This window comes from Mucor velutinosus, assembly GCF_035048745.1.
Source record: "Mucor velutinosus strain NIH1002 chromosome Unknown tig00000165, whole genome shotgun sequence".
Taxonomy (NCBI): Eukaryota; Fungi; Mucoromycota; class Mucoromycetes; order Mucorales; family Mucoraceae; genus Mucor; species Mucor velutinosus.
Window position 1 is genome coordinate 1,202,040 of NW_027041913.1, and position 21,353 is coordinate 1,223,392.

At 40.0% G+C, this 21,353-nt stretch overlaps 7 protein-coding genes across 7 annotated transcripts; 3 read left to right on the forward strand and 4 right to left on the reverse strand.

Moving 5' to 3' along the window:
- Positions 1–1,665: 1,665 nt before the first annotated feature.
- On the forward strand, positions 1,666–2,014 carry ATC70_003344 (uncharacterized protein; the record flags this gene model as incomplete). Its single annotated transcript, XM_064822706.1, has 2 exons — positions 1,666–1,684; positions 1,746–2,014. 2 exons carry the CDS (start codon positions 1,666–1,668, stop codon positions 2,012–2,014), a joined length of 288 nt encoding a protein of 95 aa, XP_064679306.1.
- Positions 2,015–4,692: 2,678 nt separating this feature from the next.
- CCH1_3 (calcium channel protein) lies at positions 4,693–7,739 on the reverse strand (the record flags this gene model as incomplete). The annotated part of the gene is made up of 6 exons (XM_064822707.1): positions 4,693–4,788; positions 4,841–6,325; positions 6,380–6,675; positions 6,764–7,026; positions 7,098–7,561; positions 7,623–7,739. The coding sequence occupies 6 exons, from the start codon at positions 7,737–7,739 to the stop codon at positions 4,693–4,695; spliced, it is 2,721 nt and encodes a 906-aa protein (XP_064679307.1).
- A 748-nt stretch (positions 7,740–8,487) lies between these two features.
- Positions 8,488–11,217, reverse strand: SWF1 (palmitoyltransferase swf1; the record flags this gene model as incomplete). Its single annotated transcript, XM_064822708.1, has 3 exons — positions 8,488–9,069; positions 9,123–9,244; positions 9,294–11,217. 3 exons carry the CDS (start codon positions 11,215–11,217, stop codon positions 8,488–8,490), a joined length of 2,628 nt encoding a protein of 875 aa, XP_064679308.1.
- Positions 11,218–11,512: 295 nt separating this feature from the next.
- PMP3 (plasma membrane proteolipid Pmp3) lies at positions 11,513–13,170 on the reverse strand (the record flags this gene model as incomplete). The annotated part of the gene is made up of 5 exons (XM_064822709.1): positions 11,513–12,229; positions 12,294–12,551; positions 12,609–12,833; positions 12,899–13,015; positions 13,093–13,170. 5 exons carry the CDS (start codon positions 13,168–13,170, stop codon positions 11,513–11,515), a joined length of 1,395 nt encoding a protein of 464 aa, XP_064679309.1.
- Positions 13,171–13,592: 422 nt separating this feature from the next.
- ATC70_003348 (uncharacterized protein) lies at positions 13,593–14,174 on the forward strand (the record flags this gene model as incomplete). Its single annotated transcript, XM_064822710.1, has 1 exon — positions 13,593–14,174. The coding sequence occupies one exon, from the start codon at positions 13,593–13,595 to the stop codon at positions 14,172–14,174; it is 582 nt and encodes a 193-aa protein (XP_064679310.1).
- Positions 14,175–17,622: 3,448 nt separating this feature from the next.
- ATC70_003349 (uncharacterized protein) lies at positions 17,623–18,602 on the reverse strand (the record flags this gene model as incomplete). The annotated part of the gene is made up of 2 exons (XM_064822711.1): positions 17,623–17,870; positions 17,930–18,602. The coding sequence occupies 2 exons, from the start codon at positions 18,600–18,602 to the stop codon at positions 17,623–17,625; spliced, it is 921 nt and encodes a 306-aa protein (XP_064679311.1).
- A 703-nt stretch (positions 18,603–19,305) lies between these two features.
- On the forward strand, positions 19,306–20,461 carry ATC70_003350 (uncharacterized protein; the record flags this gene model as incomplete). The annotated part of the gene is made up of 4 exons (XM_064822712.1): positions 19,306–19,469; positions 19,526–20,071; positions 20,126–20,175; positions 20,235–20,461. The coding sequence occupies 4 exons, from the start codon at positions 19,306–19,308 to the stop codon at positions 20,459–20,461; spliced, it is 987 nt and encodes a 328-aa protein (XP_064679312.1).
- Positions 20,462–21,353: the final 892 nt, after the last annotated feature.

The following is a 21,353-nucleotide window of genomic DNA, read 5'->3' on the forward strand; positions in this document are numbered from 1 at the left end:
TGCTACTGCTCTTGCCACTGGCATTGTGGCTACTTCTGTTTCTACTGGTGTTGCTACTGGTGTTGTTGCTACTGGTGTTGTTGCTACTGGTGTTGTTGCTACTGGTGTTGTTGCTACTGGTGTTGTTGCTACTGGTGTTGTTGCTACTGGTGTTGTTGCTACTGGTGTTGTTGCTACTGGTGTTGCTGCTGCTAGTCTGGTCTTTCTTGGTCTGCTGCCTCTGTTGTATGCTTGTTCTTTGGTCTATCTCTGGTTGCGGTAAGTGGTAAGTAACCTTTTTTCTTGCGGTTGCAATGATATAAAGCTTCTCTGGACGTTTGTATTATTGCTTCCTTTCTCGTGGTAATGCATTCGTAGCGTTTGCTTTGTTACGCTTTTTTTTTCTTTTGTTGGCTGTGATACGATCAGCTCAACGAATGCTTGCAATGTTGTTGCTTCTTATGTATGAACAACAAGCATGATGTACTACTATATGTCTGTATTGCCGTTGTAATACTACTTTGTTATATGGTCGTGGATTGTTTTTTGTGTTGACTATGTCGCTTCACATGAAACAGCATTAGTCATTATGTTGTATTATACACTTATAATACTGCTGTTGCTTCTGCAATTGTGCGTGTTTGTGTTGCTTGACATCCGACTATTATCATGCGCGTTGCTCATGTATGCATTTTTGTTGCAATAACAGCGAGTTGTTCTGAACATCTTTGATGTTGTGTTTGTTATACTTTTCTTTGACTCATTTTGTGTGAGCATCCCTTTTTTGCCTACGTACTACTATACTCTTATAGTAGTACGTTCTTTTCTTCATTCTTTTATTATTTTTATGTTTCTTTGAAGCATACCTTTTTTAAGTTGTGTGGATGTGCCTATCCCTGAAGCTCAACAAGACTTTATCCGAGGCTAGGAGGTGGATAGGCTGTCTCCACTTGGTTATCGCTACTTACTTTGGTGATGATTGAGGGTCTCAACGCCAGAATCTAAAGCTAGGTGGTGTAAGTAAGGCATGCCCTAGCACCTGGGGGAAATTTGATGACAGCAGCGGCTATATTGCCATTATAGCGGCGCTTAAAACTTCGCCTCACATCAACACAGGGGGAAACCCTCGCAAAATTTTTTTTAGGTCAGCGGAGTTTTCAAGCAATCTGATTGGCTAAGAGGTTGTAACAACGAAAGGTTACAACTAGTTAGTCTCCTATTGATCTGTCATGTATTATAATTTTGTATTTGTAATAAAAATGTATCCAAATATTGATACAATTTAAATCCTTCATTATTCAATAGTAAAATAATGTGCTATGATTGAATTCACCATCCGTTAAACAGTTCTATGTGAGGAATACTAGTTTTAAGCCTATCATGTTTGATGTATCATTTATAAACCGGATATCCAAATACGTAGAAACAATCAGTTCAAGCACAGATCACATCAGATCATAAACTTTGGCATGAAACAGGATTCAGTTACGATCTGTATCATGGTATGTTCAGGATAATAGATCCAATCTTCTATCCTATCACCCAAATCAACCCATCGAATACCTTATCCTCACATCAGATCCCTCAATTCGAATAGTATATAAATCCTCTTATTTCCAATGTAATAAACGATATTCTTCACTACCTGGTTAATTTCATACTCTTTTTATAAATAATTTGTTTCTGATGAATCATTTTTTAATCTGTATTCAACAAATCTCGTTTATCACAACTCTATCTACTCTGGATCTCTTACTGCTATCAAGTCTTACTTACTATTTCACCCAAGAAATCCATTAGCAAGGTCATTAATCAAGAAGCTCCTGATTTAACCGATGCTGGTGAGGCTACTGTTGCTACTTTTGGTCCAACGTCCACTGATCAAGCTCTCACTGCTGCCAATCCGGTTGTTTCTGCTGCTCCTGTTGGTACTGATGCTCAAGGCTCAGCTGCTGCCAGTCTAATGGAGACTAATAATCCTATCATCACTGCCAGTCAAGATATAATCAATGGTGGTGTGGAATTTGAGGCTTGATAGACTAAAATTCACGGAAAAAAAAGAATAAAAAAAACAGTAATGTCAACTTGATAAAGGTATATTTTGTTATCAAACTGACAGGTGTAAAGTAAACTGAAGTCTCTCTACTGGCCAGGTAGATGATCCTTCTTATATACTATAACAATGGATAAAAGTTCTATTAATCAGATTGACAAATAAGTCAACTCAGATCAACTAATGCCTAATCATGCTAAAAGACAACTCCAGCAAGCTAATCATGATTTAGCTCTGTCTGGATGAATAATTAGACTCTCATCCGAAGTATCCTAATCTATCCTTTCTATAAGGATAATTAATATCGATTTAGCTTAGTAGCATGTATCCGATAGGTACAGTCTCCTTAGTCTATATCAATAGTACATATCTGAGTGTATATCGCTGAGCATACATCTTTAGCATGTATCTGGATATATGGCATGTCTCATATATAGTACAAGTCTGTAGTACATAAAGTATCTGTAGCTAGTATCACGGATATAAGCATGTGTCTTATAGCGTGGATCATAAAGTGCACATCTGAAGTAACAAGCTCATATTGCATTAATCTTGGTGCCTATCCAGATATGGTAAACATCCGTAGTCAATGTCGGAATACAAGTATAAGTCTATAGCGCCATCCATGTCCGTGGTGCCATCTATAGCCTATATCTTATATAGTATGAATCTTATAGTACTAGCGTATCTGAAGTCCATATCTTCTTATAGTATAAATCGGTATCGTACATCTAATCCAGTGTACATACAGTTTATATCTAAATCTGGCAACTGGATGAACTACCGGAATGCAGATCAGAGTGGATGTATTCCGCACTAACTCTTACTGCAGTAACGTGGAACAAGCAAGTTTCATTTCGTGCGCCAGCATTAGTCAATGCGCACGCTGGATTTATTTTATGAACTTCAGCACAGTATGGACGTTTTTATGCTGTTGTTATCAAAGGAAAATGTGTGTTTGCCACTGCAAACTCACATTTGGGCGTCGAAAACCGTATTTTTGCAACGAAGCATCGTAGACAGTCAAAAAAAAGTCTCATTTTGTAAACGAAGCACAGGAAATCGTTAAGATTTACCTACTGAAGAATTCGGATGATTGAGTTGAGAGTTGTAGGGATAATTATGTCGAAACTCTGGTTTTATATATTATTATAGTAGTGCTTACTTTACACTCTTCTTTCTAATTTTTTTTAACAACCATTGTAGCGACTGAAAATCCGTTCAGATGTTTAGCAATCTCCAAAGTGCGCGTTTAGTGGCTCTGGTATAAAGGTTCTAGTATAAATATAGGGCCTGGAATAGCTATTCCCTCTTTTTCGTGAAACGTGGTGGTGCTGCATAGCTTCAAACCTTTGCTGTACCACAGCGAAGCAAGATATCACCAAGAATTTTTAATACAGCGCCTCCCAGCACCTCATTTATCGATTTATTACTCTTAATAGCTGGTAATTAGCAGAGTCGAATCTTATTAGCGTTTGCCTGTAACATGGGCAGTACAAGTTTGTCTTTCCTCTGTCAAACGGCAGAGTAGGGTGTAGTCAAGCTATTTTGACTACAAGTTGCTCCAACATCTTATCCATCACTCATCCTATAAAAAATAAAAGCGAAAATCAGCAGCAATAAGTAGTAATAAAAGTACTCTGTTACATTCTACAAAAAGTATGGAGTGGCACCTATAGCATGATAGATGTAAGAATATTGACTTCTGATTAGAAAGCGTTTTTATAGATGAATGTGATAGAAATGACTTGAAGCATATCTCAATCACGACCAGCTCAAGCATCTCTGTTTTGGATATAAGTTATACATCTGATGTTTGGTCTTTGGTGCTTAACCTTGCAAACCTCAGAATCATTTATCCAGGTTTAAGCAAGGTACAGACATTTATACAAGCAATATCAACATTTGATCAATTGGACACGATAGAGCTCTCACTCGATCGCATCAAGGAGGAGGACATCAATGATGACCAATCTCCATTTCACGACAAGCTTACTACTATGGCAATCGCTAGTGCCGAGATGGATGTCAATGTATTCTTGACATTTAATGCCTGTATCCCTGCACTTAAATCTCTTACACTTGATCGATGTCAAATTGCTACCACGAGCAGTGCAGTCAATAAGGCATATCCTGTTAAACCACCTCAGAAATGATTGCGTACAATAGTCATTGCTGGTTTGCCTGCCTCCAAGCGCCTTACTCTTCTACAGCTTGAACTCTTGTCTAAGGAATCTGATTTGTACTTCTTATTGCTGCCATTTCGCTCAATACCGAGGGGCCCTCACTTATCTTCTTTATAACTCGCCAATACGTAAATAGTATTAAAGTCAACCAAGGAGACATTTCTCTATCATTGTATCTTCATAACTGTATAAATGAAATGTCTAGATTTCATATGCAGAACTGTTGAATAGTTGACAATAGTGCTTATCTTTTACCAGTATACGGTATTCAAAATATTGGCGAAATATCATAAAAGGGAATCATAATACCATGAAAGTAAAGTAAATGATATCTCATGAAGGTATTGATTCGGGATTTGGATATCACTCGACACCAAGGTTGTCAGCGTGAAGGTAGGCAATAATAGATGTTTTATTCAGTTATATTCATATTCATATAGTATTTAATACAAATTTCATAATATTCAAGGTCTTTCAAGGGTATTCAAGAAGCTTAGACACTACTTTGTCCAACTGGCCATCGTGCAATTTCAACAAGCTTGTAGCCAAGTCATCGTAACCCGTAAATCCCTACAAAACGTGTCAAAACTCATCATACACTTCAATTGAACGATAAGCATACCATTTCATGCAATTGCACAATCTGTGATCGATAAATGAATGAATCATGCAATGATGGACGTTCTTGTTGCTGCTGCTGCTGCTGCTGTGGAATTACAGTGATTGTAGAATGGATGGACGAGGACATGCCGTTTTGACCAGCAGAAAGTTGTTCCTTAGTTTCATGTTCGCCGTCGATATCCTCCTCAATAATCACAAAGTCGTCATCTTCATTCTTCTCGGTCGGTGTAATAGTCGCATCTTCTGTTTCATCAACATCCACATTCTGGATATCGTCGTTATCCTCATGATTTATAATGAAGCCAGGTCCAGCATGAGTGGCGTCAAGACTGGGGCTGATCACATGGTAAGCACGACTGATGTATTCCTGTTTGTGTCCGTTCTTATCCTCATCGTCAGTAGCATTGTTTTCATCGTCTTCATAGCCATAATCATAAAATATATTGTGTGCTCGCTCTCCAATGTCCAGTTCAGAAGGAGAAGGACTACTTACTTGACTGTCTGTGTAAGTTCGGGTAGTATGTGATGCCAAGGTGGATGCATTGTCATTGGTCGTAGCCTCTGAATAAATATCGTCACTGTAATTTACATGCGCATATTCATCGTCTGCCTTAGAGTGCTCTCGTTGTTGGTCTTGCGAGCCGTGGACCGAGGACAAGGTAGATATCGTAGGGTAAATCATGTTACTGCCTGAATTCATCATAATGGTAGCAGCAACAGAAGAGACAGACATGGATTCAGCAGACTTTGATTCGCCACCTTTCTCAGGTTCAAGATCTTCATCCACTTTGATAGTGCACCAAATGTTGTCACCAAATCGCTTGCCATCTGGCGTGCACAGACAAAAGAAGCTAGTATAGTGTCCTGGGGAATCAGGTGCTTGGAGCTCTGCAGTAACACAGGTTTCTTCATCGGGCGAAATAACAGGCACAGCAAAACAATCCGGGCGAGAGATAGGATATGGCCTTAAAATGGAGCCACCGTTGAACAGCAAATGCGAACCCAATGGCCAGTCCACGTTGCCGGTGTTCTTGAGTTTCCACATTTTGATGAACGTCTTCCTAGGCACAACGATAGTGCCATCTGGGATATTCAGATCAGATACAAATGAAGCGTCGATGGCCGTATTTGGCGTTGGTTCAGAGATGGGCAATGTAGTGGAAGAAGCAGCAACAGTTGCAACAGCAACACTAGTAGTAGCAGCAGTAGCTGTCAAAGAGGATGTTGACGATGCAGCTGAAATGGTATTGATGATTTCTTCCGGCTTTGATATGATGCAAGGGCTCTTTTCATTGATACTGTGTATCATTTCTTGCACGGTTGATTTAGAGGTGTCGCTCAACTCTTTGAACTTGGGTAACAAGGGCTTCCTTACAATGCTTTGAATGGGGTATCTGATTTTGATGAAAGCATGTGTCTTGTCGTGGATGGAAGCAGCTTGGTGCTCACAGGCTTCACACAAGTCATAGTTTGTACAATGGCCACACTATAGAATAGGATGTCAACCAAGAGTGCCACAACGCATCGCTTGTATATTTACCTTGTATCGAATGCCTTCAATATTGGCTTGGCAATGATCACATTCAACGCCGAGATGTCGAATAGGAGCGGCGGGAATAGAGTTGTCAGCTGATGTGGATGATGAGGATGCTGAGGCAGAAACATTGCTGTCGGCTTGGGTGGTATAATAGGGCCTTGTTTGTTTTTGCTTCCTTGTTGGTCTCGTTGTACTTTTGTCTCTGGAAGCCTGTGTACCTACGAGCCTAGTAACGAAAATGTGATCCTGAGGATGGTTCTCCTTGACAATAGAAAAGCAAGCATGGCATAAATCAAAATCTAGTCAGATAGCTGATGAGTTTACTGAGCTTTTTTTTTTTTTTTTTTTTTTTTTTTTTTTTTTTTGCTTTGATCAAAACGCACGTACCAGGACATGCTCCACATGTATGTCGGATGCCCACAATGTCAGAATCACAGTAATCACATACAAACACAGTTTGGGGTGGCTGATTGCTTTCAACAGACGCAGCACCTTCCATTGCCTCTTGCCCTTGCTCTCCTGCAATGCACCTAAACTGATTGACATGCTTGTCTTCTAGTCGGAACTTATGTGCTGGATCATGGTTCACACGACATTTACAAATACTGCATAAATCATAGTCATCACATGTTTCACAGTGATAGCGTTGACTGAGAGAAAAAATAGGGAGGATATTAATACCATGTGTGTACTAAGCAAGCCAAATAACAACAACATTTACCCTCTTATAGGAGAATAACATCCATCACAGATAACATCAAATTGTGGCTTCTCGGAGAGACTGGGCTGTGGTAAGAGTGATCGATAGACATGAGCTGCGGTTTCGGCTGCTGTCTTTACAACACTATCTACCGTTTTGACTGTAGTTTGAAGTTGATTCATGCCAAGCTCTAAATGTTTCATCATGGTTTGAATTGAATCAGAAAAATCAGTTTGAAAAGCATGCGTTTGGTTCGTACTTTGTTGTGGTTGAGGTTGAGATTGGAGCTGCTGTTGCTGCGATTGCTGCTGTTGGTCGTTCTTGTTTGCAGGAAGGATGGTGAGTTTGAGTCTATCGTCTGCGTCTTTTCCAAGCATGTAATTCAGCAATTCAATCGTTTCGGTGATTGCAACCACATCGCCATCTTTGTCTGTCAAGCTAAAGTGAAATTCGTAATCATTGCTCAGTTTGAACACTCTTCTGGTCTATCATCAAGGTTAGAAATGAGTTGAATGGTATCATCCACACAAGTGTGCCTCTACATACATCGGATTTTAAACGTTCGTAAACAGTTGGATCACTGTTAACGTAAACTCTTGACCAGATGATGCGAATTTCAGGTTGCTCTGGGTGCTTTACTTTGATGAAAAAGTCTTTAAACATGATTGTAATGATAAACTGGTTGGAACAAGGGAAAAAAGGGAAAAAGATATGAATGGCGCTTCAATGACCAAATGTAGAATGGACTCCGTATAGAAATCACTTGGCATGCCATCACTACAAGCACATTTGAGGCAGTGGTGGTTCCGGTCACATAGCACAAGCTTGGCTTTGCTTGTTTGACTGTTCAAAGCCTCCTTTTGAGCCCTCACCTCAATAGGCCTTGGCAATTGAACATTGGCCGGATGCAAGGCACTATTCATCTTACTCGAGCATTTCATTCACCATGAATGATACAAAATGGCCGTTCAACAACCGCAGCGTTGCCATCATTATGCTTGCTGATGAATACATTGGAATGGTTTATACAAAGGATTGATCGACAGCACTAATCCTAGCATAAATTAAACACATGCTACTTGTATGCTTCTGATTAAACCTTAGTCTTGCAATAGATCAATATTACCATTTGGTCTTGGTGAATCAATGCATCGACATCCTTCCCCCCCCCCCCTGAAAAGCTGCAAATCACAAAATGTCGACCTGAAATTCGAGTCCAAGAATACGCAATGGAAGAATTCACACTTTCTGAAATAATGACGCTTTCAGGCTAACTCAAATCATCCTGAAATCCCTTAAAACACAAAGCATGTGGCATCCGTTTTGCTACGCAACGTAAGGGGGAAATATGCAGTAAAAATATATTGTAATATACAATAAAGGGGTATTTTAGATTTATACAGAATAGATACTATAGAGTTCTAGATCTATTGTAGAACATGACCGGGTCGCCATTGCCATCGCCCACAGAGATGGATGTGTTTCTGCGTCGAAGCAAATGGTCTTCCTGTTCCTTTTGTTCCAATTGTTCGGACGGAAGTAACACAGCTCTATCAATAGCAGCAGGCAAACCCCTATGGCGGCCACGATACATCAGTATAATCAGCACCACTTTACTCAGCGTGTGATACTGCTGGGCTTGAGAAGCAGATGTGTTTGGATAGCCAGTGGATGCACCCACATTACCGAAAGCAGAAACGCATTCGTAGATTACAGTTGCCATGGTAATGGGCGAAGGTGAAAGAATGGCCTCTGACTCGATAACACAGATTGCAAAGATACAGCAAATGACCCAACAAATCTCGCTGGTGAGTTGGCGCTGAATTTGAGTCATGACAAAGAAATCAGGCTTTCGAAGCACTTTTCGGGAGGTTGTTACAATGCTGCTTATGGTAGGCTGCCTCTTTAAGCGATGAATAAAGTTGGGTGCATTTGAATCCTCGTATTCGCTATCATCATTATCTTGTCCGCTGTAGATGCCCAGCGCTCGTTCCTAAATCCAAAGTTAATTCCGGAGGTGTAGCTATGGTATAGAATCATGCAAACCTGATAGACATTACTGTTTCTCATTGAGATTGCAACAGGGTAAGCACTAATATACATGGCAATTATAAACACGATCTGAGTTCCCGGGTTTAATGCCATCAAATCAACCACACTGTAGCCAGCTAATGTTTGTGTTAGTAGTCAGAATTGACGCTAGTACATACTGCTTACCATTTCTTGTAGCCACAGATTGAAATAATCCGTCCAAGATGCGAGCTCCCCAATCGAGGTGACTCAATACGGGCAGCCAGTAGTTGAGAGCAACAAATGAGATAAATTCGACAGCTGTAATGCCAATCAGCACAATCAATAGCCATTTCGTTTGAGTAGCTGGGAACAGTGTAGTATAGCATCTACGCGGGTGATCCAGTAAATAGCGGAATGTCTCTCTACGCATAATGTACGTCTTTGGTGTAATTCTATATAATATCCAAATAATTGATCTTAAAACAATTGCATATGCCGTGTTTCCAGCCAGAATAAGAATCATATTAAGAATAAGCATACAAGGTGCTGATTGAAAGGGAGTCATGCTTGCATCCACCAGCGACAATCCAAGATTGTTGAATGACGATAAGCTCGAAAAGAAGGAAAAGAACCATGGATCAATTGAACCAGCTGCGTTGGTAGTTTGCAATACGCCTTGAGCATAGGTCGATGCTGCAACGTAAATACGAAGGAAGAAGCCAAAGCCTAGAACGCAAAATAGATAGTATATGGGCACCAGTATAGTCAGGAAATCAATGGCTCGGTATTCAGCACCACCTAATCGATATCGCTGTTGTCTCGTCAGCTCACTCTTGTGGATGGGCTCTCTCATGATGCGTTTCATTTCCTCGTCCTCGGTTTCAATATTCATCATGATGCCTTGATCTGTATTTGCTGTTGCTGCTGAACTGATGTTATGGACCGAAGTAGAATCAGCTGTCTCGCCGGCAATGCGTTGCAAGATGTCTTCGAATCGTCGATCTTGCTCTAGTCTTCTACGAGCAATCTCTCTCTGGCGTTCTATATTCTCCGCAAACGCAATCCCTTGATTTCCAGAAACTACGTTATTATGTTCATCATCGTCATCAATTGCTGTATCTGTTGGGTGATGAGGCCGGCTATCATCAGCAAAGAGTATGCTGTGGTTGGTATTGTAATTGGAGGAAGCAAGGTTGGGACGATGGCTTGACGATGAAATAGAAGGATTGGTGGTTGTATTACCAAGAGGATGGGTATGGGTATATGCATCGGAACTGGGCCGGGCTGGCAGTGTGTCTTCCTCGCTATGGCTGCTATTGTTCTGCAAGGTAGACATGCTGATATCGTCCTCGTCTGTCATATCCATGTCATGAGAGATGCTTTTTACATGCGCTTGGCGAGGATGAACGACTGGATAGGCATCGCTCTCGCTATGTGTTTCAGAGGCACTATCATTCAAATTCTGCATAGGCTGATCAGTGCCAATGCTTTGACTGTGCTTCTTTTTGAAGTGAGCCATGAGGTCGAAATGGCTGAGACCTGTTGACAGCGGCCGTGGTGCACTGAAACGGCTCTTCTTTCTTGTGGTTGTTACAGGCTGAGGCAGTGTGTCGTTGTCTTTGGTGCTTGATCTCACAGAGATGAATGACAATCTGCGCCGCAATGGCTTGCTTCCTTTGACGCTTTCGCCTGTGCTCTTTCTGCGCTGCTTCTCCATTTCGCTAATGTTCTTTTCAAACCTTCTGCGATTGGCCTCTCTCAAGCGTTGGGCCTTGTTGAAGATCAAAATGTCCTCGAATCGCTTTGAAAAGTAATGGCGTCGCACATAGACAATGATGATGGAAATCATAACGTGCGATCCAAAAAAGGAGCCAAAGTAAATAACCAGCGTCTGCCATGTGGACAAGAAGGACATGTTGATGGTGTTGAGACCTGTGTTTGTCACTGCGCTGGTTGACATGAACAGTGCGTCGATGTAGGCGAATGTCGTACCAGGCTGAAAATAGAAAAATGTTGAACCTAAAAATGAGAGCAGTAAGATATACAGATAGTGGAGCTGCAGGAAATGGATCTTGGTGTGATAAAATCGTTTCATGTAGCCCCCAATATTCCTTAAATTTGGTAGCATATTTTAGTTGTAATGCGAAAGAAAGAGAAGCACAAGGAAATCTGAATAAAATTTCCTTTTATACTAACTATGCTACAGCATGAAAAGCATGCATGCAGGGTTTCAATTTAAAATTTTTTTTATTGGGTAAAAGTACCTAATTTCAATATATATTTACAAGTGTAATTTCATTCTTTTCGTGTGTGTAAATAAATGTATTCAAAAATATGCGTGATTGTGTGATTTGGTGCGTTTTGATTGTGAGTTGATTGTGTAACGGGATCAATAAACAATGCAATTTGACACATTTATATCCTTAAGCCTTGCTTTTCTTCTCCTTTTTGCTCTTCTTCTCCTTCTTCTCCTTCTTTGCTTTCTTGGTTTCGGCCTCCTCAACATCTTCCTCACGAGCACGCTTGGCAGGGGCGTTGTCCTTGGCGGCAACATCGAGAACTGTGATCTTGGGAGCCATACCAGCAGCAGTGACAATGGTCTCTGAGCTAGTGCCGAAAACGGGCTCGGGTTGCTTGCCATCGGCATTGTTGGCATAATCAACGTAGGCTGACTTCCAGACGGCAGGAGTCTCTTCAGTGATACGACCGTACTTGTCGAGCTTACCCTCAGTCTTGAGCTTCTTCTTGGCGAGTGCAACAGGGCCCATACCCCATCTACGAGGATATGTGTCACGCTCCATGATAACACGCTTGACCTTGGCAACAACACCGTGATCGCAAGTGGCCATGACAGCAGTAGTCATTTGTGCGTAGGCAAGAGCAATAGCTTCACCCTTGGTGGTCATCAAAACAATCTCATCGTTGATCTCAATACCGCTCTCGAAACGCAAGAGACCAGGAAGCATGAGCTTGGCACCGTAACAGAGAGCATTGACAGCACTGTCCTTGACAACGACACGCTTGTAGTTGGTCAAAAGAGATTCCAAGGGACGAACAACACGACGGAGGTAAGTCTCGTCCTTGGTGTTGTCATACAACCATTGGGCATCCAAAACATCGTGCATAGTGACAATATCATCCTAATCCAAACCACATGTCGTTAATCTCCCTTAGCCTGACAAGCACAGCACTATTTAAACTTACATTTTCGGATGTAGTACCGGAACGAACACGACGAAGTTCTTGCATATGACCACCAACACCGAGCAAAAGACCCAAGTGAACACAGAGAGTACGCATGTAAGTACCAGCTTCACAAGAAGCCCAGAAGACGGCAAGATGGCGGTCGTTGTCGAATTCAAGCAACTTGCTTTCGTGGATGGTACGAACACGCAATTGACGCTTGACGGCAGAGATGAGAGGAGGACGTTGGAAAAGAGCACCAGTCAAGGTTTCAATAGCCTAGGGTGAACTAATGTAAGTAGGCTGCTAAGCACTTGGATCAATTCAAATATTTACTTGGGACAACTTCTTTTCGCTATCAATGGCATCGTGGAGACGGAGAATACAGACATACTCTTTACCAGCACCTTGTTGAGACTTGACCAAACGAGTGGCTCTGTCAACACAGACAATCAAACCGCCAGTAACCTTGGGATCAAGGGTACCAGAGTGACCAGTCTTTTCAACACGAAGAATACGCTTGATCCAAGCAACAACCTCATGGGAAGAAGGGTTGGCAGGCTATAGATATTTAAAATGAGCAACATATACATCACAAATGCCACATGACATGAGATCCAACGCACCTTATCAAGATTGATAACACCATAACGAACGTACTCATCAAGAGGACGCTTCAAAGGAGAACAACCACTAGGAATGGGAGTGTAATGACCGGTACGAACATTCAACTGATCATAGTTCTATATAGCACATGACATTTGCGTTAATATTTTACATGTTGATGTCAGAAAAAATCCAGATTTTGTCAACAATTTACCTTCAAAAGAAGAGGCCATTTAGAAGTATCGATAGCAGGAGCTGAAGCAGTAGGCTTAATAACTGTTTTATCGGCCATTGTTGTTATTTCGTTATGGTAAAGAAGAACAAAGGTTGAAGAGAGAGAGAGGGAAAAAAATTTGACAGGCAGACTTTTTTTTTTGGAGTGGTATAGTCAGTGGGTTGAATGGCCGGATAGAAAAAAAGCAAGAAAAAAAAAGCCACCCAAAGGACTGTTTGCTTTTAGATGATCATTACACTATTTGGCAGGAGTACTAGTTACAGACCAACATCATTGGGAAGGGTTTGGATTCACAAAGTGAGTTTCAATTGAGGTTACTCCTGAATCAGATATTAGAAGATGTGGTGTGCGTTGGGCTTATTAAAATGCTTCTTGTTGGTTTCATCATCCACCATCCAATGTTGCGACACACTAAATCTCGACATATACTCATTCTTGTTGTTGTCATGGTGATTGGGTTTACATGCACCTTGTTCTCAATGCTTTACGAAGCAAATCTCAATGTAGAGCAGCTCGTATCACAAAGGATTTCAGTAGTTATTTTAACCAAGGATGGACAAAGAAATACTCAAGCCTTGAAGAGCCATTTTCCACAAGCAAGGATATCTCTTGGAAACAATGTTTCGACGGAAGGCTCGCTGGAAGACATTTACAAGGAAAAATACATACAAGAATTGGAATATTTCATGAAGCATAGCAAGACCATGTTGGTTATGCTACTGGAAGATGATGTTATACCTGTGTACACCAACAAGACTTTATGGTATCACTTAGCAATCAATACAGTGCCGCTCTTTTCAAATGATCTCGCCAACTTCGATTGCTCAAAAAGAGGATTGTTTCTGACAACGACATCAGATGGCAACAAGTCGCTATGTAGAATGTTCTCCAAGGAAAACCTAGCTGAGCAGATAAAGTGCCTTAGATCCATTCCTGATCCTATCGATATCACTATTCATTATTGCCAGGAGCAATTGAATATTACTCAAAAGCGATTCCTAGCATTTGTTCATAGCGGCATGCCTTCCGTTATTCAGCATCAGGATGTAATCATCTACTAGCTTGAATAATTTAATATATACCACACGTTTTCATTATATCATTAAAATAATTATTCTTTTCTATGCTAAAAACAATGAAATCAGAACGTTATTTGCTCTGGCGCTTAGCATCTAGTGCATTTGTTTGTTCGCAAACGTAACATGAGGCATTTGACTTGCCACACGTTTCTTTGTGCGTCCATGATTTCTGCGCCAATAATCTCGGGCATCCAGCATTTGTGTGCAAACGCTTGACAGCATTCGCACTATGTTATTCTAGAAGGTATTAATATAACTTAAACATGAGAAGGGGCGCGTATGATTCGTGTAAAAAGGTCAAGTTTGATAAGGAAAAGCTAGCAATTGAGCATTATATCAGTATTTGGACCGTCAGCAAGGTTGCCTTGGCTCTGGAAATTCACTTTGAAGTTCGATTTTCAATAACAAATCTCGATGTCAGCTATCCAATATGTTAATAACATGCATTTTCATCCTTGAAAGACTATTATCTACCAGTTTATTTGTTAAAGCAGATTACAATATTAGTTTCCAATATTCACTCAAGCAGCCGCTATCAAAACTTGCCCCTTTGGCTTCGGCACTTCTACGATGTTCTGCGTCTGTGCCAATGAAAGTAGTTCATTTTTGAGTAAATAACATACTTGCACTGCCTCTTACTAGTCAAAAATCTGCAAAGCGCAGCAAACTTTGGGTGTATTTGAGGCGCGATTTCTCGTGTTAGAAGCCTTCCCAGAGTGTCAGAATAGCATCAAGAGATTGCTCTGAGCTAGCAGTTAGCTACTGACGCTTTTACTCAACTTTTTTGCGATCGCCAAAAATCGCCTTCAAACCATGGTGGCCAAAGTTGTTTTTGGGCGTTTTTTTCGACCAATTGGTTGCAAGAAAAAAAAAACGACCAAAACCTTAAATAATGCCCACCTCAAGAGTTGGGCGTTCTGCATAATTTTCTTCATTTTTTGAAAAAAAAACAGTTACAAGTCTAGTGTAATAAGAGTGCAATGATTCTGTAAAAAAATAGATATATCTACTAGGGAGGGGCGGATTGGTGCTATTATTTGTATGTCTTTAAACTTGGGCAATATCTATTAAAAAACATGAAAAATATTTTTGGGCGAGTAGTATTAGGATCAAGTGATGGATTTACTGTGATAAAAGTACTGTATATAATGAGTAGTAATGACAGATATTTTCACTACCGTTCAATGCTTGTCAAAAAAGAAGACTATCTATCTATATATATATGTGTGTGTGTTATACTAATGTTTCAATCATGCGGATTGAAACGTATGTAATGTGGATCATTACATCTAGCTGTTTCTTCTGCCACTGATTGCTCCTTCAATTTCTCCTCTCATCTCTTGATATACTCACGCTTCTTTCAAATTATAAGCAGACGGTGGCATAATAAATGTAGTCAAAACAAGTTGTAGATTGATAAAAAGGAAAGGATATGAGACCACATTGACAGCAGCAGATCAAGGATGGCCAATGTTGTAGGGCATTCGGTTGGTGCTGTTTTTTTTAACCAGAAAACGCCCAAAAACAACTTTGGCCACCCTATGAGGGATACCTCGTGATTTGCATCAAAAATCAAACGATCGCGTTTTTGAATCAAAAAATGAAGACTTTTACTATAGCACATATCAGATCAAAATATTCTCTCAATTCAAAGCAACCCCTGAAACTACTTTTTTTAAATCTTCATATGCAAAATCTCGACACTTGCGCCAAAATATCTATTCATTGTTTTTGAAAATTGCTCAATAAGCTTAGCCAAAGCAGCCTTCTTAATTACTACCATTAGATCCGCCTTAAAACGTACTCCAAAAAAGCATAAGGGAGTATGAGATGGTCATCACAATTTGAAGTCGAATCTTGCAAATTAAGTCGAATCGAGCTCTAAAAGCTTAAACAGAGAAGAATGTAAAGCAGAGATTGAATTCTTTTTGGCTACTGGCGAGTCCAATGCCTTTCCAATTGTAAAGATGCTTGATGCTGTTGAGAGCGCTTAACGAAAGGAATGCGAACCACAAACTATTTTAACCTAACCTGAATAATTATTATTGCTTGCTTTGCAATTTCTTTGTTTAATAAAATTCATAGTTTAAGAGGTTTTTTTAGGATGCCCCAGCTCAATGCAACATGCAAAATTGCAATCATGCAGATGAAAGTAAAACTGGTCCACTATCCCTTGTCGCTCCTCATTAAATCATAGCAAGGATCGATGATAATTCTGTGCCTATCTCGTAAACAAAGTAATTTAATAGTGATTGTAAGCTACGGGTTAATCTTTCATATAGCTGTGAACATGTGAACGAGTCAAAAAGCTGTAAAATATGGCGTCAGAAAGTATGCATCATTAATCATATTGTCTTGAGCAATTTCATTTCGGAGATCACCTTAATTCATATCCAAGCCTTGCATTTTCCCCTGAATAGAGCTTGTCAAGAAGCTTGCAGATCAATTATAAAGTTTTTGACTGTCGCAAAGTGAGTGATATAGCCATCGCAAGTCCAAATTGACTTATTTTCAACCCAATGTCTCGAAAAGAAAGGCGTATACACGTTCTTGAAAGCCATGTTAACTGGTTATGTCTAATGACTCAAGTAGCCAAAATCAAATGAACACACTAATTTGAACCGGCTGTTTCGGGACAAGGTTATGACCGAGAGAAAATCAAATCTACACTTTCCAGTTGCACTTGTATGACCAAACAGATCATTTCATGTACCTCTTGTTTACAGGATGACCAAATAGAATCGGATCTATGGCTTTATTCTTTATATCATTATTCCTCAAAATTACTTGCATCAATGTGCTTCTCAAATGTCGATCCATCAGTCATAACTCGCATGTTCCGACTGGCTAGCATCGTAAACGTTATCTGTTTAATGAATCTAAAACTTAAAAGATTTTGCTGTCAAGCAGTCCGAAAGCAAAAGCTTAAAACATGTAAAAATACACCTTTTAATTAAAGAATTAATAGCTCAATTGGTTATTGCAGGCAGAAAGATGTAATTAAAAGTGAAGCTAATGATTTCTAGGTTTAAGAATTTTGTAAAATGAAAATGCGGACGAAAAGAAAAAGAATAACATGAAGAGATGGGAGGATTTGAAGTATTTAAGGGAAAAGGGGAAATGAGTATTGATACATATTAAAAAGAAAATAGTGAATGGAGACAAACTGAACCATACTACGAAAATAAACAACGATGGAGGCAATGAGGATTTCATCTATGTGAGCTTATCTTTCAATAAATAAAGAATAAATAAAAAAACAACATAAGCAAACTCTAAAAAAAATCCTCATTACATCCTCTCTCATCGTCATTCAAGTTGTATATGGGAATCAAATGCATCGTATTCACTACCATATCAAGAAAAAGTGGATTAAAATTGTTGTAATAGATGTTGTGTGTCGAGTAGCACCAGGTTACTCATTAATAGATTAAAGAGTTTTGGGCTTTAAACCAAGGGTCTCACCCTCAATCTCCTCAGCGTCATGAGCTTGACGAGCCATCACCTTTTGATCATCGCGAAGGGCTTTGTCGTATTGTTCGTCGGTGGGCTGACGGTGAGAGTTGCCAAGCTTATCCCAGAAGGTGAAGTATTGACCATAGTTGTAGTTAAAGTAAACGTGGTGAACGAAATGGTGAGCACTGGTGTTGATTACAGAAGAATGAGAAATGAATTCACCTATTGAATAGTTGCTTATTAGTAAAAAAATTTGCATGCATTAAATTTTTACTCCTTACCATCATGAATCATCACAGTCCAAAAGTTAACAAAAGTGAACATGAAGAGATACAAGTACTTGTTCATAGGGATCATGAAGACATACAAGTGGTAAGGAAGAGATTGGAGGAAACCATCGCAAGGGTTGAAAGCATGGGAAGCAAAGGGAGTAGGAATGACCCACTTGTGGTGGAGCTTGTGAAGATGCTTGTAGATCAAAGGATGATGCATCCAGCGATGGAACCAGTAGATACCACAATCAGTAAAGAACAAGAAAGAAGGTACAGAAGCAGCCAGGTAAAGCCATTCGTATACGTTCTTGGGCATACCACCATACAACATGGATTTACCCAAGACTTCGCCAGTGAAGAAGGGAAGAGTGAGCATTGTCATCCAAGGGATTGCACCAACAGCACATTCAATCTCCATGCGAACTTGATTCTTCAAAAATTTAGGATGCTTCATGTAGTCATGATCAAATACAAGATAGTATGAAAGAGAAGCAGTGACCAAATAAAGGATCCAACCGAATATACAGGTAATCATGAAAAGAGACAGGTTGATACGCCAGAAATCATCGCGAGGCCAGGAAGAGACGATTGCTCCAGCAATTTGCTTGGTATATGATGGCCAAACCTTGGCATAAAGTTTATCAAAGACAAACTGATCAGCGTAATGCAAGACAGTGTCCATCTTTAATTGTGTTAGACTAATGAAAGAAAAAATGAAAGAAGGTTGATTACAAGAAAAAAAAAACCTAATATTTGTACTCTTTCTGATTTGAATGGCAGCAAAAAAAAGTGGGTTCTTAACTCGGGAATTTCTGTGTGTCAGTCCGCACTGATTTTCATCCCATTTCACCAGGCCGCTTAAAAGAATTGGTGCAATAATCTTCATTTGTTCTTCTTGAGACTATCTCAAATCATACCATCAGTGATATCATAATCATTGTCGAAAATCGGCATGGTTGAATGCAGAGATGTCTTTGTTCATCCTTATGCATTTGGCTTTCCGCCTAACGAAATAGAACATGGATTTATCGCATGATTGATATGAGAAACATTGACAATAATATAATTGTTTCTCGCTCATTGTCTGTCACGTATTCCAGGACGTCAAACAGCACGGAAAAAGAGTGCATGTCAAAAAAGATGAATCACTGATCTTTTTTCTTATCTGATCGTTGCTATGGCAACATGTAAACAAAACGATATACCTTAGAAACAAACATTTCATCCTTAATTAAGGTATTTGCACTCTGATCGTGCAGATGTTGAGTACTCACCAAACAAAGCTACCTGTGACTAGAAAGTGGCCATTCAAGCCAAGCCCGTTGACATACACACACTCACACACACCCTTATTTATGTTTCTCTCTACATACCAAACACTTTAAATGCCATCTGCAAGCGTACCTACTGTCGAAGGAATTAATATTTATCCTATTAAATCTTGTCATTACACCAGTGTGCAAGAATGTCAAGTTGATTCAATGGGCATTCAGCATGATCGCCGTTTTATGATTGTATACGAAGAGAATAATCGATTTGTCACTCAAAGGTATATGGCTAATCCACCTTGTTTTGAAGTTTTTTGATCCAACAGTAAATCCACAGAAAATTTGCTTCGTTATCTCTCCTAAGACCTACTGTAAACGAGACCGACAACACACTCACCCTGTCTGCTGATGGCCAAGATCCTCTTACCTTGCCTCTTAAGCCAGATTTGAGCAAACTAACTCAACGCACCGTGCAATTGTGGAGTGCCAAACTGAATGTCTATGATATGGGCGATGAGGCAGGAGCATGGATCACCAAGTTTTTGCTCAACCATCGCAAGCATGATCGCCAAAATAACCACAGTGTGGATGATCCCATTGGAGAGAATGATCCTGTTGATCCGGTGCGTTTAGTGATAGTGGATGATCCAAAGAATGGCGTTTACAGTCGTCCTGCTCATCCCAAGTTGAATGGCATTCATTCGGCATTTTCGGACTGGTCGCCCATCTCATTTGGCTTCTCGAGTAGCTTGGAGGAACTGAACAAAGGCTTGCTGGAAACCGGTATTAGTAAAGGTAATCAGATTCCTATGAATCGATTCCGAAACAACATCACCATCAGTGGCACAATTCCATGGGAAGAAGATCAGTGGTTGGTTGCCAAGTAGGTCAACATGCTATTTGTGCTGTTCTTAATACTAACTCTTTGTAAATTCAGAATCGGAGAAGCCACCGTATACATCGTTCAACCCATTGCACGTTGTACAGGTAGATTGCATTATCTGAAAATCAATTGCATGTCAAATATTTAACATTCCCATTTGTAGTTCCTGGCATTAATCAAGATACGGGAGAGAAGGATGCCTGGGATGGCAAAGGTCCTACTGACTATCTCAAGCTGAGACGTCAATTTGCTGACGAACCCTCTCAAGGACAGTTTTGTTGCGATGTCGTGCCTTTGACTTCGGGTAAGATTCGTGTAGGCGATAAGATTCAAGTATTGGAACGCATCCCAGAGGAATACAAGCAAGGCCCATTGCCACCTGTTGCTTGAATTGGATAATTGAATTGCCATGTATAGTTTAAGAATTCCAACATTTTCTTCAATAAAAGCTTGAATGCGCTGTGACCCTATCCGTTGATGTGTCTATTGTTTCCATTGTCCGCAAGAACTATTGACATGCTGTTTCACTAAAGGGGCATTTGCTATGTTTATATAAAACAAGGCATGTGTTTGTATAAATCAATAGTTGTGTATATGACTTTTATGATATAGGCGTTTTTTTTTTTTTTTTTTTTTTTTTTTTTTTTTTTTTTTGCAAGTTCTAATGCGATCCAGTGTGTGGAACTACCAAATCATCCCTAACTATTCATCGCAGGTAATGCAACACCGACTTCAAACTTGCAAATGATGTGCTGTTTGACTGAGTTGCACGGATATGCTTATTTCGGTTTGGTGCGCTTCCATTGTTTAACAAGAGCTCAGGTAAAATGCCAGCTTCTGCTCAAAGAGTTCTCGCGGAAAATGTTGTATGACAATATGACAAAAGATCAAGAATGCTAACGTCTATTCATTTGTATTATAGGTTTCTTTCTCTACCTTCGCTTCGCTTCAGTGAGAACCAATCTGCGCAGCGGTAGCTCGTGCTATCGATTGCCCTTGCGTATCTTATCAAAATACTGCTATTTTCATTTTGACCCTCCACTTACACATGCAAACCCTTCGTATTATCTGTGGATCTGATTCTTATGAAATGCTCTACATCCATACACACGTAGCTACTTCATATACGAGCAAGCAACATACTAGTATCTCCCCTTTTTAGTCCTTAGTGTCCATGATACAGCAAAATATGAATGCATTTGAGTCATGTTTTCTTGTGCTAGAGGTCATTTTATATCGTCAGAATAGCACCAAACAGTTGCTCTTAATACGATGGCGACAT